General features: G+C 49.1%; 2 protein-coding genes across 3 annotated transcripts in view; one reads left to right on the forward strand and one right to left on the reverse strand.

Annotated features, from left to right (window-relative positions):
- Positions 1-11,719, reverse strand: part of KIF9 (kinesin family member 9) — a 42,156-nt gene extending 30,437 nt beyond the window's left edge. The window contains exons 1-7 of one of the 2 annotated variants that reach the window (XM_081931664.1): positions 11,553-11,719; positions 7,970-8,076; positions 6,932-7,097; positions 5,438-5,544; positions 3,823-4,035; positions 2,671-2,754; positions 1,065-1,157 (exon numbers count right to left, since the gene is read on the reverse strand). In XM_081931664.1, coding sequence (XP_081787790.1) covers positions 1,065-1,157; positions 2,671-2,754; positions 3,823-4,035; positions 5,438-5,544; positions 6,932-7,097; positions 7,970-8,065 — 759 coding nt within the window. In that variant the 5' untranslated portion in view covers positions 8,066-8,076; positions 11,553-11,719. The remainder of the gene's footprint in view (positions 1-1,064; positions 1,158-2,670; positions 2,755-3,822; positions 4,036-5,437; positions 5,545-6,931; positions 7,098-7,969; positions 8,077-11,552) is intronic. The other variant, XM_081931665.1, reaches the window with a different exon arrangement.
- Positions 11,720-12,023: 304 nt separating this feature from the next.
- The window catches only part of KLHL18 (kelch like family member 18), a 45,654-nt gene continuing 41,300 nt past the window's right edge, over positions 12,024-16,377 (forward strand). The window contains 3 exon segments of the mRNA XM_081882785.1: positions 12,024-12,166; positions 12,169-12,241; positions 12,244-12,245. Coding sequence (XP_081738911.1) covers positions 12,104-12,166; positions 12,169-12,241; positions 12,244-12,245 — 138 coding nt within the window. The 5' untranslated portion in view covers positions 12,024-12,103.

Below are 16,377 nucleotides of genomic sequence, written 5' to 3' on the forward strand. Positions count from 1 at the left end.
TCAGCGTCCTATCCCTAAAGAAGAGAAATGGACTCCTGTGTGGCTCGGATAATCCCTTTAAACCATGATCTATGTTTAGGATGTAATTAGGTGATATCACCATTGATGTCTTCTATTAATTTATGAGCAGAGGGCGATGTTTATGCTACAAATTTGTTGTAATGTATGATGTTGGTCTTTTGTTTTTGTTTTGCTTTGGTTCTTGTCTGTTTTTTTGTAAGTTTTGGCGGTTTTAAAATTGGAGGTTCAAGTACATTATGGTGGTGTGACGGGCCAATGGCCGTAATAAAGATCAATCAATCAATCAATCAATTACTTCTCTTGATCTAGATACTATGCTTCTGTTGATGCAGCCTAGAATAACATTAGCCCTTTTTGCTACTGCATCACACTGTTAAGCTTGTGGTCCACCAAGATCTCAAGATTCTTTTCACATGTACTGCTAGTAAGCCAGGAGTCCCCCATCTTATATGTTTGCGTCTGGTTCTTCCTGCCTAAGTGCAGAACCTTACATTTGTCCCTATTAAAATTCATTCTGTTAGTTTGGGCCCAGTTCTCCAATCTGTTAAGGCCATTTTGAATTCTGATTCTGTCTTCTGCGGCATTAGCTACCCCTCCCAGTTTGGTACCAGCCGCAAAGTGAAGAAGAAGAAGAAGAGTTTGGATTTGATATCCCGCTTTATCACTACCCTAAGGAGTCTCAAAGCGGCTAACATTCTCCTTTCCCTTCTTCCCCCACAACAAACACTCTGTGAGGTGAGTGAGGCTGAGAGACTTCAGAGAAGTGTGACTGGCCCAAGGTCACCCAGCAGCTGCGTGTGGAGGAGCGGGGAATCGAACCCGGTTCACCAGATTACGAGACTCTTAACCACTACACCACACTGGCTCTCGACAATGAGCATCCCCTCGACACAATCACACAGAGACAGACATTTAATGCACACATTGTCATGAGGATTTCTTTTTCCATTAGTGTAAAAGGAAAGCTAGCTTCTTGATCACTTAAAACGAAGTTAGCTAACTCACCGGGTTCAGGCAAAAACAAGTTCTCCCAACGGACTTACTTTGGTCTTTGCTAGCCTCTCTGAGCCTGCTAGATCCACCAGGTTAATTTTGGAGGTCACGTAACGGGCATCAGAAAGAATTCTGGAATGACACTGAGGTGGGAGATCAGGGACATTAGCGCACCTTGAACGCAAGAGGACTGTTGAACCGCACCAGAGGATCCACAGACCGCTGGATTTTCCCGACCACCCCATGAAAACGACGCCAGCCCTAAATAAAAGGCTCTCCAGTGAGACAGCTTTTAATCGGGATCTGCCATTATGAGATAGGCTATGTTGCAGAGATTAATAGCTGTTACCGGAAAAATCTGAGGGCTCCCTTGGACAAAAACAAAGACACCAACCAGGATAACTTGGAGCAAAACAGCAGCCTGTAGGCTTGGCCTTTATTGAACTGTTGCAACAGGGTATTCCCCTCACTTGCAGGAGAGAGGAAAGACACAGAAAAAGGGTGTGCAAGACCTTATAAAAACTTTTGAAATTCCCATCCTGTGGGTCAAGCCCACCCCCAGAAACATCATGCATACATTACAGAAAGGAGGGGTTGAGGGAGGAGTTGTGGTGGTAACCTGAGTGTCCTGTCACCTGGCTGGTTCCCTTCTCCCCCCTCCCCATGAGTCATTTTCAGAAGACAAAAGGTAGTCGCAGTTTCCTGCCCCCTGAGGGAAGATCTGATCATTGTCCTTTGTTCCAGTCCATGCTGAATCCACTCCCATATAGAAGTTCTTTGTGATCTTGATGGTCTTCTGTCTAGGACCATCAGGGTTAGCATAGCAACTGGGCAGGGCTCCTGTGGATGTGCTGGGATGGTGAAGGGATTATGGCTGCCCTGTATCAAACCTTCCCCATTTTGTAGTCCTTCCTTCATGGAGTAAAATAAAAGTGGAACAGTGCAAATCCGATGTATGGTTGATTTTCTATGAATTTATAACAGAAGCGTAGCATATGTAGTGTGTGAGTGTGAGTGTGTGTGAAGTTTGTACAAACTGAATGATGGGGGGGGGGGGGTTCCTGCTACATAGCCATAGGGGGAGGCGAGCCATTACTTTGTTATCATGTTTGCATTCTAAGATTGACTTGGCAAATCTTCCCTGAAAAGGCTAATTTATGGTGTAACTTGTCTGGGAAAATTAATGAGCAAACGCCTAGGTTCTATTTCATCGGAACTGAGAAAGATGGCGTCTGCCAGCCGAGGAGGACTTTTGGAAGGATTCAGCATAAATAACAGCATGTGAGGATTTATTGCAAACAAAAGACTTGCCAGCTTTAAAAAAAAAGGGAGAGCCATACAAAGTTCACACAGAAGCATAATATTGCTTACTTTAACTCACCTGTGGAAAGAACTCAGAGGCTATTAAGAAGTAAAAGGATAACAACAACAAGATTGAAAGATGGGACTGGTGAATACTAGAAGCAGCAGAAATATGAGATGATCGGGCCCTTCTGAACTCGAAGCATGGGAAACCCCACCAAAAATTTATAATTTGGCAAAATATTTGGACTTTATGATATGTATTGGTATAATTAATGTGATATGATTGGGTTGTTAAAATGGAAAACTTAATAAAAATTATTATAAAAAAGAGAAAACGCCGCCAGCCCTGACCTCGATGTAAATAGTGAAGATGCAATGAGACCTGGAAGAGTTCCTGTTCAGAGCGTGTTGACCAACAGATCTATTGGTGTCCCCCTGGAGAAGAAAGTGAAAAGCGGAGGAATAAACCAAGGACAGAACGAAAGGAGTTCGTTTCTCTGCTACATTTATAGGCCACAGCAACATTCTCAGGACAGCTGACAGCGAGGAATAAACACAAAGGGTGCCTTCAGACTGCCTGTCTTCTGAGCAGTCATCCTCTGTGGTTTGTAGGGAGACAAGACACTGGGTCAAAGGAGATTCTACCCTATATTATCCCATTCTTTACTGCAAAAAAGTGCAATCTTTTGGGAAAGAAGGTCTGTCGTAGAATACTTCCTAACCAACTATTTCAGTTTGGGCACTGCCAGGCAGTTGCTGTAATAGTAATAATAATAATAATAATAATAATAATAATAATAATAATAATAATAATATTTATACCTCGCCTATCTGGCTGGGTTTGCCCAGCCACTGTGGGTGGCTCCCAACAGAATATCAAAACGACAAAACACCAAACATTAAAAACTTCCCTAAACAGGGCTGCCTTCAAGTGTCTTCTAAAAGTCTGGTAGTTGTTGTTCTCCTTGACACCTGATGGGAGGGCATTCCACAGGGTGGGTGTCACTACCGAGAAGGCCCTCTGCCTGGTTCCCTGTAGCTTCACTTCTCGCAATGAGGGAACTGCCAAAAGGCCCTCAGCGCTGGACCTCAGTGTCCAGGCTGAACGATGGAGGTGGAGACACTCCTTCAGGTATAATGGGCCGAGGCCATTTGCATGGGTAGGCAAACTAAGGCCCAGGGGCCGGATCCAGCCCAATTGCCTTCTAAATCCGGCCCGCGGGCGGTCCGGGAATCAGCGTGTTTTTACATGATTAGAATGTGTTCTTTTATTTAAAATGCATCTCTGGGTTATTTGTGGGCCATAGGAATTTGTTCATTTCCCCTCAGAAACGTACTGGGAGCCAATGTAGGTCTTTCAGGACCAGTGTTATATGGGTGGGGTTCAATCACCTACAGGCAAATTCAGGTTGCACAGTCCAGAAGTAGCCAATTCAATGACTATAAAAAACATAACACAGCACAGAAGTAACACGGAGGAGAGAAAGCACTGACTCTTCTTACCTCGAACAAGAGATTTAAAGCAATTTCTTCATGGGGGGCTGCGTGCACCGTCAAGCCTTTCACATAGACGCCTTGGGGTCCCTCTCCTATAGACAGAGGAATGTCACTGGGCGTCGTGGCTAAAAGGTCAAAGATGATCTCGTTGTGGATTTCCAGGTATGAAATTCGAACGGTGATGAACTGACTCCCGTGTTCCTCCATGGACTTGAATACCTGTAGAGAAGGTTGGACGGGTCTCAGTGAAGTTGCTGTCAATCAGGTTATCTGTGCTTTTTTCCAAGATGGGAAGAGAGGGGGTTTGGAGATCTCTAAATCCGGCTCAGATTGGACCTGCTGAAATTAATACACCTACAGTACTTGTGTCTGTTAATTTCATTTGGGTCTTCTCTGAGTAGGACAAGCGTTGAGTACTACCCAGGGGTGGTAAATTAAGGGCACAGCCCAGTTGGAAGTTCTCCCATTCAAGTGGGAAGCTCATCCTGAGCAAGGAATAAGCAGGAACTGCAAAAGAGGCTCTTTCTAACCGAACTAGCCAAGAGCTCCTTTTTAAAAAAAAAAATTATTTCATTTTAATATACCACATACAAAAAGAAAATACGAAGATACACAAATATCCATCACCTCCTAACAACTAAAAAGAAGAAGAAAAATAAAAAACACCACCACCACCAATACATTAAATATTACTCACAATATATTTAACATAAAAATGACTTTTCCCTATATAGCTTTCCCATCTACTCCTTACTTCTATTTCTCATCCATTATTCACTGCCATATTACAGCATATTTTGGCTTTAATGTTATTTATTCTATCCTAGGTTTTCCATCAGATTTAAAACTCCTACTGAAGCTGACCGGACACGGGTTAGAGCTCAATGTCGAGCCTACCAAGTGGCGGTAGCAATGGCGAAGAAGACTTTCTTCACCGCCTCTATTGCATCTGCAGAAAACAGCAGCAGGAGACTTTTTCAGGTGGTTCGCAATTTAGCGGAACCACCTGCTACATCGGGGCCCAGTACGGGCCACATGTTCTCCTGCAATGATTTTGCAAATTTTTTTGCAGATAAAGTCGCAAAAAAAACCAGCCAGATGGGTGGGGTATAAATAATAAATTATTTTATTATTATTATTATTGTTGTTGTTGTTATCACTGAAGTTATTCAAATGCTGCTACAGACTTCAAACTGCCATTGCTATTTTTCAAATAAATTTTAAGGACTTCCGATTTTGTGGTAAATACTTCCTTTTATTTATTTTTTGTTCTTTCTGATAAATGGTCTAATTCCGCATATTCGGTCATTTTTTTGAAAGCTTCCATTAAAGGACCTCAGATAGCCAGATGGAGAAAGTCTCTTAAAGTTTAACAGAATATGCCAGGGATTGAAATGTCACCTGCATGGGGCCAAAGAGGGGCAGAATCAGGTCCTACCGTGCCCCTTCACTGCTCCTTAGCTAGGAGGTAGGGGGTGCCCCAGGACTTTCCCCCCACATACTGTTCTGCATTGGCAGCAGCCCTAACCGTCACAGGTTGGCAGGAATTCCCATGTGCCCACATGGACAACTGTTTTCGCTTCCTCCTTCATCAGCATCACTGCATCATGGAAAGGGTTACCTGTTGGATAGCTCGGGGTATGATCCCTCGATGCTTATAGTTTCCCGTTGTTCCCGTCATAGTGAAAGTCTTGCCAGCTCCAGTTTGCCCATAGCATAATATAGTACCTGCAAGTTTCAAATGCATAGCTGTCAACTTACAGATTTAAAAATAAGGGATAGCAGCCTCGAAAATAAGGGATCAGCAGCCAAAATAAGGGATTTTCCAAGGGGCACAGGTATGTTCAGCTTCTGAGCCCCTCCGAGCCAAAGGCAGAAAGCCCGGCCAGCAGCCAAACGAAGCTTCAAGCGGTGGTTCCCACAGCGCAGTAACCCGGCAAAGGGGATGCAGCAAGGAAAACCACTGTCACCTCTCTGCTGGGAAGCGCTGAGCAAAGGCGAGTCCCCAGGCAACGCGGACGATTTGATCAGCACAAGCTCCAGCCCCCAGTCGTTCTTAGACTCCTTATTGGGTGAGCAACGCAGCCAAGCAACACAGTTGGAGCCTCCCTCCTCCCTGGCCGGCAGGGAGGGAGGGAGAGGAGCTGGTTCCTTTAAAACTGGGGAAATTTAAGGGATATCATCAATAAGGGACAGCAGTGGGAAACGGCGCTGGGATAAGGGACTTTCCCGCCAAATAAGGGACGGTTGACAGCTATGTTCAAATGAGACACCGTGAACTCATAAGAAGAGTCTTCTGGATCAGGCCAATGGCCCATCTAGCTCACCATAGCAGGATGGTTTGAGAATATTACACCGATCCTGGATTGACTACACTGACTGCCAGTTAGTATCCAGACCCAAACCCAATTAAAAGTGCTAGTTTTGACCTAGAAAGCCTTCAATGGCTCAGGACCGCAATACCTCAAGGATAGCCTCTCTCAATATGTGACAGACAGTGGTGTCTTGCAATAAATAAAGAAGAATTAAAGAATCACGCAGAGTCAAAATGCAGAGTCAAAAGATTCACAGTAAAGGAAAATCTTTCCTGAGGCGAAAAAAACTTTGTCACAAACAACGTGCAAGGAAAATTATGAGAAAGAGAGAGAGAGAGAGAGCGGCTCGCTGAGTGCAGGAATTTATTTCTCCTGGCTCAGCGTGACCTTGACATAATCAGCATGACTAAGCCGCTTCTGGCGAACCAGAGCAGTGCACGGAAACACCGTTTACCTTCCCGCCGGAGTGGTACCTAATTATCTACTTGCACTTTGACGTGCTTTCGAACTGCTAGGTTGGCAGGAGCAGGGACTGAGCAACGGGAGCTCACCCCGTCGCGGGGATTCAAACTGCCGACCTTCTGATCAGCAAGTCCTAGGCTCTGTGGTTTAACCCACAGTGCCACCCGCGTCTGGTACTGCATGCCTAACAGACTGGACCATCAGAATAGGATACAGGGCCTCAAGGAACATGCAGACAAGGCTGCCAGAGAAGGACTGCTGAGGTAACACACCTGCAACACTGCTCCCATTCCAGATGGAAACTGAAAGACTGCACAGGCAATGACAAGAACATTTACCGTTATATCCATTAAGGGCCTGGGAGACCAAGTCTCTGGCTACTGCATCATAAACCGCATCCTGGGGGGCATCGTGAAGTACGCCATCTAATTTAAAAGACCAGTCTGTCTGCTTGTTGTTGACCACTCCTTTCGTGCGGTCTCTCTCAATGTATATTTCCATCGTCTGGAAAGTACAAAGAAAACAGAGTGTGGAAATTTGTAACCTTGAAGAACGTAAGAACACGGCGTGAATTGTCGTCGCCGCCCCACAACCATATTCTGCTTTTCCTTAAAAATTACCGTATTTTTCGCTCTATAGGGTGCACTGGACCATAGGGCACACCTAGTTTTTTTGGGGGGGGGAATAAAGAACCCCCCCCAGCCCCAAAGAGCAAAGAAGCCAAGACAGCCAGCAGGATCCATCCCGCTGGTTGTCATGGCTTCCGCTTTAGCCACGCACAACCTTTCCAGCCGGGAGAGGCTGCGCGTGGCTTTGGCAAAAGCCAAGACAGCCAGCGGGATGGATCCCGCTGCCTGTCTTGGCTTCCTTTTTAGCCGCGGGGCTGGGGCGGAGGAAGCCCGAGCTTCCCCCGACCCCAGCCCCCAGAACAGGTCCGGGAGCGGGGGCGAGTTTGCACGCAACCTCACCTTCGCTTCCGGAGCTTGCTGCTATCTGCAAGACTTAGGAGCCTGGCGGGAGTTCCGCGGTGCGCTCCCCAGGCTTCGGGCTGCTATCCGCAAGCCTTGGGAGCCCAGCAGGAACTCCCGCTGGGCTCCCAAGGCTTGCGGATAGCTTCCTGAAGCCTGGAGAGTGAGAGGGGTCAGTGCGCACCGACCCCTCTCACTCTCCAGGCTTCAGCGAAAGCCTGCATTTGCTCCATAGGACGCACACACATTTCCCCTTCATTTTTGGAGGGGAAAAAGTGCATCCTATAGAGCGAAAAATATGGTAATTCAAAGCAGCCTCAAAGCTTTAAATCAGAAAGAGACCAGTAAAAGACATGCACAGAGGTAGACCAGAACTGTTTTGTTTCTTGCTGACCTGTGTTCACTGACCTTATTGTCTTCCCCGAACTTGATCATGTCTTGTGGGAAGTCACCTGTCGGCTTGACTCGTGCAAATGCGCTAACTCTCTTTGGACAGGCGCACATGGTGATGTGCACTGGAGGGGGGGCAGAGGAATGGAAAGGAAAAAGAGAAAAAAAATGAATTTATTCAAGGTTCAATTCACATCAGCGCTTGAATCTCGAGGTTAAAAAAAAAAGATAAAACCAGTGCAAATGATAGGCTGATTACTGTTACCTCTGGATCAGGAGCGGAAGCTCAGATTAAATACCTCCAGTGTTTGACACATGAAGGTGAAATTCCAGTGTCAGAGGCAATATGGGAGTGTAGTTCTTCCCAGAGCCTCCCTAGTAGAAGCAGATCCTTCCAGGTGTTGGTGAATGACAACTCACATAATCTCTAACCGCTGGTCATGCTGGTTTAAGGATGAAAGGAGAAGATCATCTGGAGGCCTCCATGTTGCCTAGACTGGTGAGGAACTTGATGTCTCCCAAGCTTTGCATGCAAGGCAGACACTCTGAACAGAGCTACAGACATTCTCCTGCCAGAACATGGAAGCAGCAAGGCCGTTCCCTCAGTTTCCATGCCCAGCTCCCACCGGCAAGATGGAGGGGCGTGAAGGAACAGTTCATCAAACTCCCCCACCCTTCTTCTTGCGAAGGCTTCAGATCAGAGACAGGCCTTCCTCCTTCTCACCAGCCACTAGTATGTCTCAGCGACGGAGCCAAGAAATATAGAACTCTGGGTTTAATTTTGAATAAAATGAACCTGGCCGGGGTGTGTTTGTGTGTAAGTCTTCATTCCCTTGAGTGGAACTACTTCTGGAGCTATTCTAAGAAGCAACAGGCTTTTGGAAACCAGAGATGCTAAAAGGCTGCTAAACCATCTAACCACAGGGACTAGGATTCGGTGGCCTTCCAGATGTTGCTGTGCTCTCATCAACAGCATCTGGAGAACCGCAGCTCTTCACCGCGGCCTCAGGCAAAAAGGTTTAGCTTTTCTGCTTCCTTACAAAGAATCCTGAATAGCTTGGAGGTGGGAAAATAGAGATGTGAGCGTGTATCTCCCCAACGACAATAGCTTCCAGATGGCCTCTTCGCTGAGCATTCACCCTGATTTGTTTGTGGGGAGATTACAGGGCAGGAGCTTCCAGACACCATCCCAATCAGCAATAATTTGGCAACCTGAATTCTCTGGGATGTACTCGAACCCTACCTGCAAACAGTAACTTTCTGGAAGTGTCTGGCATTGGCTGTTAAATGAGCATTAATTCTAATGTGTTTGCAGGGAGGGTGACATTGCATTGAAGGACATTCCAGCGCATTCCCTTGCCACTTTTCCTTATTGCAAGAAGTCTGATCTTTGGGAGAAGCACATTTAATGTGCAAGACCTCCCGGTCAACTGTAATTGTGCAACCTGAATTTGCTGGTTGTTTTTTTTTTACTGAATCTCACTTGAAAATAGCAACATCCTGGAAGCGCCCCCAGCAATCTCTTGTTCCTCAAGGAAGAACAGACAACAGGAACCTCACTGTACTGCACGAATCACCTATCTCTCAAGGGCCAGGGGCCAGGACAACCTGCAAATCACTGCGGAGGGCTGCTTCTGCGACTTGGGGTCTTTATTATCAGTCACCTGCCAACCCCCACCCATCCTAAGCTCTATTTTATTTTACAAATTATTTTTATTAGTTTTCCAAATTGATGCAAATCAAACCTAATTGCTTTAATTTAATACGGTTTTTAAAAATCAGGTTTCCCACGCCTGTTGCCAACATATGTCCATCTCTTCTATTGCTGCCACATCATTTCCCCCCTACCTCCGGACACTCTGCCATCAACTACCAGGGAGCAGATGATGGTGGTCAACAGAGGGACTATGTCTGTGGGGTGGCATCTTTGCCATCAAGCTCCACCACCCCACCCCAAAGTCCACCTGAAGGGAAGAGTGTGGAACTGGCTTAGCCCCCCTCCCCACTTTTTCCAATTTTCTCCTCCTTATAATTCATTATCACTGACAGCAATATTGTTATTCTTAAGCCTTGCATAGACCACCAGAATGGCAATATACAAGACTGCAATTCTCTAAGTAAACTGTGGAGTTTAAAAAGGTAAAGAGACCCCTGACCGTTAGGTCCAGTCGCAGACAACTCTGGAGTTGCAGCGCTCATCTCGCTTTATTGGCCAAGGGAGCCGGTGTACAGCTTCCGGGTCATGTGGCCAGCAGGACTAAGCCACTTCTGGCGAACCAGAGCAGCACATGGAAATGCCGTTTACCTTCCCGCCGGAGTGGTACCTATTTATCTACTTGCACTTTGACGTGCTTTCGAACTGCTAGGTTGGCAGGAGCAGGGGATTCGAACTGCCGACCTTCTGATCGGCAAGTCCTAAGCTCTGTGGTTTAACCCACAGCGCCACCCGGGTCCCCTCTGTGGAGTTTACTTCTATCTAAATATTGCAAAGGAAGGAATGTGCAGCACAGGTTAGTAAATAAGCATTAGTCATGAATCTAAACTGAACTTCTGTGGACAAGCACTGCAGCATTCACTCCGACTGTAAAACCCGGGTGCTGCTGGGTGGTGGAAGACCGTTATTGAGGACTGCTGAAGAAAGAGATCAACATGCTCAGGGAAAACCCAAGTGGCAGACTATCACAGGAAGGACAGATCCTGAAGCTGAGGCTCCAATACTTTGGCCACCTCATGAGAAGAGAAGACTCCCTGGAAAAGACCCTGATGTTGGGGAAGATGGAGGGCACAAGGAGAAGGGGATGACAGAGGACGAGATGGTTGGACAGTGTTCTTGAAGGTACCAGCATGAGTCTGACCAAACTGCGGGAGGCAGTGGAAGACAGAAGTTCCTGGCGTGCTCTGGTCCAGGGGGTCACGAAGAGGCGGACACGACTAAGCAACAACTATTTTAGCCCAGTCCCACCCGCATCTCTGAGCAGCCGGAGGACCCAAGGGAAAGCTGCAGCTGTTGCCCCAGAGAGTCCTCCCTATGCCCCTTGGAGGGCTCCCTCAAGAGGGGCAGATAGAAACAGAAAGAAAGAAAGAAAGAAAGAAAGGAAGGAAGGAAGGAAGGAAGGAAGGAAGGAAGAAAAGAAAGAAAGGAAGGAAGGAAGGAAGGAAGGAAGGAAGGAAGGAAGAAGAAAGAAAGAAAGAAAGAAAGAAAGAAAGAAAGAAAGAAAGAAAGAAAGAAGAAAGGAAGGAAGGAAGGAAGGAAGGGGGAAAAAAGGAAGGAAGGAAGGAAGGAAGGAAGGAAGAAGAAAGAAAGAAAGAAAGAAAGAAAGAAGAAAGGAAGGAAGGAAGGAAGGAAGGAAGGGGAAAAAAAAGGAAGGAAGGAAGGAAGGAAGGAAGGAAGGAAGGAAGGAAGGAAGAAAGAAAGAAGAAAGGAAGGAAGGAAGGAAGGAAGGAAGGGAAAAAAAAGGAAGGAAGGAAGGAAGGAAGGAAGGAAGGAAGGAAGGAAGGAAGAAAGAAAGAAAGAAAGAAAGAAAGAAAGAAAGAAAGAAAGAAAGAAAGAAAGAAAGAAAGAAAGAAAGAAAGAAAGAAAGGCACACGCGGAGGCACTGACCCTCCCCCGGGGAGGCTTCTCCTGCTCCCGCCGCCGGCCAGGGAGAGAGCGAACGGGAGCGCGCGAGGGAGCGCCTGAGGCATTAAAAGAGCGCCGGCGGGAGCGCGCGGGCAGGAGGAACGGCGAGAGGGAAGCGCGCCGTCGCCATGGCGACCGCCGCTTCCCGTATCCGCCGTCGCCATGGCGACCGCCGCTTCCGGCTTCGAGCGCCGGCCTGGGCCGGAAGGGGACGCTCTCGCGCGCAAGGGGCGGGTAGGCGGGGCTAGTAGCTTCCGGCGCGTCTTTCTCTCTCTCTGTCTCTTTCTCTGTGTCCCCCTCGCCTCTCTCGTCGGGCTGAGGCGAAGAAAGGGGGCCGGCCTCGTCCGGGTTACGGTGGCCGGGCGGGGCCAGGGCGGCGCCCGAAGCGAAAGCGAGGAGAAGGAGGGCTGCCCGCCCCTGCCCTCTCTCTCTCTCTCTCTCTCGCTCCCCTCCCTCCTCCGCCTCTGCGCGCGCGGCGGGCGCCGGTCCCGGCCGGACCCGGGGCTTGGCAGGCAGGAAGGCAGGCAGGCAAGATGCTGGAAGCGGCCGGGCCGGACCCGGAGCTGGACCCGGAGGACCTGGTGCACTTCTCGGTGGGGGGAACCTGCCCAGCCGGGGCTACGGGGTGATGGGCGAGATCCGGAGGCAGGGGAAGCTCTGCGACGTCACCCTCAGGTAGCGCCTCAGGCGGCGGGGGAAGGGGGGAGAAATGGGGGGGGCTTCTCCCTGAGGGAGATTTGGGGGGGTCTTTTCCCTGAAGGGAGGGGGAAAATGGGGGGCTGCTCCTGAGGGGGAAGGGAGAGGGAGATGGGGGGGCTGGCCCTGGGGGGTGAGGTGTGGCGGGGGTCCCTGAGGAGAAAGGGAGGGGGAGAGGATGGGGGGGGTCTTTTCCCTGAGGGAGATTTGGGGGGGTCTTTTCCATGAAGGGGAGGGGGGAGATGTGGGGGCTGGCCCTGAGGGGAGGGGAGAGAGATGGGGGGCTACCCTGAGGGAGATGGGGGGCTACCCTGAGGGAGATTGGGGGTCTTTGGGGGGGCTGGCCTGGGGGGTGAGGTGTGGCGGGGGTCCCTGAGGCGAAAGGGAGGCGGAGAGATGGGGGGTCTTTTCAACTGGGGGAGATTTGTGGGGGGGTCTTTTCCCTGAAGGGGAGGGGGGAATGGGGGCTGGCGCTGGGGGGGTGGGGAGAGAGATGGGGGGCTACCCTGAGGGAGATTGGGGGGTCTTTTCCCTGAAGGGGAGGGGTCAATTGGGGGGCTGGCCCTGAGGGGGGGAGAGAGAGATGGGGGCTGGCCCTGGGTGGGGGTGAGCTGTGGCGGGGGTCCCTGAGGGAGAAGGGAAGGGGAGAGATGCGGGACTTTTCCTTGAGGGAGATTGGGGGGTCTTTTCCCTGAAGGGGAGGGGCAGTTGTGGGGCTGGCCCTTGGGGGAGGGGAGAGGGATTGGGGCTTTCCCGGGGGGGTGTGAGGTGTGGCGGGGGTCCCTGAGGGGAGAGATGGGGGGTCTGCCCCTGAGAGGGAGGGGAAGCGGTGGGGGGGTCTGGTCAGCATTTCGCCTCCCCCCCCAACTATAAATAAATGAGGCAGACGGAATTGGTTTTCCAGCATACATGTTGCGCCTGTATCGGAAGGTAATCTTGAGTCACAGAGTTGGAAGGGGGGTCCCCCAGGGGTCATCTAGCCCAGCCCCCCTACAACACAGCTGCGAGTCGACCTGAGACTGATCTTGTAGGAGGTGGCGATACACACATAAAATAAGCGGCAATATGCACTCCCTTATTGTCTGCTCAAGCAGCACTCAAAAAAGTGGCTTGTTTTGGGGTGGGAAACGACAAATATACGACATTTGAACAATGTCAGGGCCAGCAGCAAGCAGTGTGTTGTGTTTGCTGCGCTCTCTCCGGTAGAGTTTATTTGGCTTATTTTATGGATCCCCACCTTCCATAAAAAGTCGCTTTTGCTATGGCAGCTAAGGGAAGACGGTCACTTCCCTGTAAGCAGCTGGAAATCAGGATGTTATGGAAGGAGGGCCTGTTGAGGAAGAAAAACCATATAGGAAAGATGGTGGGTGTGATTTGGGGTGGGGTGGGAGGTAGGCAGTAGCAGGAGGGGGTTGCCCTGCCCTTAAATCTCCAGATCAGCTTTCCCCAACTAGGTGCCCTCCTGGTGCTGTTGGATTCCAGCTCCCATCAGCTCCAGCTCCCATGGCTATTGGTTGGGGGTGCTGGGAATTGTAGTCCAGTAGCCTTCAAAGGGGACGCGGGTGGCGCTGTGGGTTAAACCACAGAGCCTAGGACTTGCCAATCAGAAGGTCGGTGGTTCAAATCCAAGTGACGGGGTGAGCTCCCATTGCTCGGTCCCTGCTCCTGCCAACCTAGCAGTTTGAAAGCACGTCAAAGTGCAAGTAGATAAATAGGTACCACTCCAGCGGGAAGGTAAACGGCGTTTCCGTGCGCTGCTTTGGTTCGCCAGTAGCGGCTTAGTCATGCTGGCCACATGACTCGGAAACTGTACACCGGCTCCCTCGGCCAATAAAGCAAGATGAGCGCCGCAACCCCAGAGTCGGCCACAACTGGACCTAATGGTCAGGGGTCCCTTTACCTTTACCTTTTAGCCTTCAAAGGCTGCCTTACTGTCAGTGGGGAAGGCAGAGGTGTGCTTTAAGAGAGAAGATGTAGCAAGTTGGGACTAAGGCGGTCCCTCCCACCTAAAGGAAATGCAGGTTTATTTGGCATCCCTGAGTGGTGTAACCCTGACGGGTAGAGGGGCCCACAAGGGAGAAGTGGGGACCTATATGAGATGGGGTTTGGGATCAGATTGGGACTGGGAAACGGGTAGAGCCCAAGTAGCAAAAAGCTGCGGTTGAGGGCGATACTACAAAGCCCATGTTTTTGTCCAGGTTAAAGTTTCCTGTTCAGCATTTGTTTGTTTGAAGGTATTATAATGAGGTGGCAGCACCTTGTTTGGGGATCTTCTCATCCTGGGTTTGCCCTTTGATTATAATCCAGTGGAGGATAACTTCAGTCCCAATTATTAGGAGTAACCACATTTGCATAGCATTGCCCTTTAGTCATTGCAAGCTGTGCAACCTCTCAGGAATGTGTTCCAGGTTGCCCAATGGGGTTTTGAAGCCTAGGTTGCTGGTGACAGCGGTGCTTCCTAGCTAGTCCTGGTTTTAACGTTTTGTGGGTGGTCCGTGTGTAAGTTGGATTTCGGCATCGGCCCAGCTTGTGGTGTTCCACCTCCTGCATGCAAATTGCAGCTGCACGCTCTCCTCAAGGAGAAGCGACCCAAGGACTGAATGACTCATGGAATGAATACTTCTTCCCAGCCTGGCATGTGGCTGCTGTGAAGCAGATTGGCAGCGGTGGTTTGGCAAAGGGCAGCATCAAAGGCTCTCATCCTTCTTTAAAGTTGGGATGCTCCAGCTCCAGCGTTGCAATCCTCCGGAAGTCCAGAAATCATTATCTGATCTTCCCTTTTAGACCTCCTACACAGTTTCAACACGCATTATGGCATTAAAGAGCCAGTGTGGTGTAGTGGTTAAGAGCGGTAGTCTTGTAATCTGGGGAACCGGGTTCAAGTCTCCGCTCCTCCACATGCAGCTGCTGGCTGACCTTGGGCCAGTCACACTTCTTTGAAGTCTCTCAGCCCCACTCACCTCACAGAGTGTTTGTTGTGGGGGAGGAAGGGAAAGGAGAATGTTAGTCGCTTTGAGACTCCTGAAGGGGAGTGAAAGGCGGGATATCAAATCCAAACTCTTCTTCTCTTCTTCTTCTAAAAACTTGCTCTGCTGGGTCTGACCCAGGTTCTAATTAATTCAGCAGTTCTGTTTCCAACAATGAGGGTATAAAGGCATCAGTCTTTCCCCTAATGTGTTCTCACAGCATCCTGTATTCAAAGAGATGCTCACTTTAATAATAATAATAATAATAATAATAATAATAATAATAATAATAAAATAATTTTTATTTATACCCCGCCCTCCCCAGCCAAGACCGGGCTCAGGGCGGCTAACAACCAATAATAAAAACAAGTTGATTAAAATACAATTTAAAATACAACATTAAAACATTAGGCTGCAGCCTCTTCACAAGAGGAGAAAGGAAAAAGAAAGAGGGGGAGGGAATCAAACCGATTCTAAGCCAAAGGCCAGGTGAAACAACTCTGTCTTACAGGCCCTGCGGAAAGAAATCAGATCCCGCAGGGCCCTGGTCTCATGAGACAGAGCGTTCCACCAGGCTGGAGCCAGTATTGAGAGGGCCCTGACTCTGGTTTAGGCTAATCTAACTTCCTTAGGGTCCAGGACCTCTAGGGTGTTGCTATTTATGGACCTTAAGGTCCTCCGTGGGGCATACCGGGAGAGGCGGTCCCGTAGGTACGAGGGATATATAGAGGTCCCAATCTAAGCTAGTATGTTTTATCGTCACTAAGGCTTATCCTTCATGAGCCTGTTTCTGACCTTCCTCAATCTGAAGGGTACCAGAACTTGAAGGCAAGTTCAGTCCCTTCATTAAAAAGCAGGCACAACCTGTTGCCTCCTAGATCAGGGGTGGGGAGTCTCTGGCCCTCTGCATGTTGCTGAACTGCAGCTTCCCTCAGCCTCAGCAAGAATCTTCACTGACTAGGGATGATGGGAGTTGTAGTTCAGCAACATCTGTGGGGCCACAGGTTTCCCTGTCCCCTATTTAAATCCATATTTTTTGGGGGGTGGATAGGTTTATTAGGTACAGAAAACCAGTATGAAGTCTCCCACCACAATGCACTTAAAATCCAGACAGCTCCATATGGCTATCCCTCAGCTGTCCTCTA

Source organism: Podarcis melisellensis, assembly GCF_964234715.1.
Source record: "Podarcis melisellensis genome assembly, chromosome: 12".
Lineage (NCBI taxonomy): Eukaryota > Metazoa > Chordata > Lepidosauria > Squamata > Lacertidae > Podarcis > Podarcis melisellensis.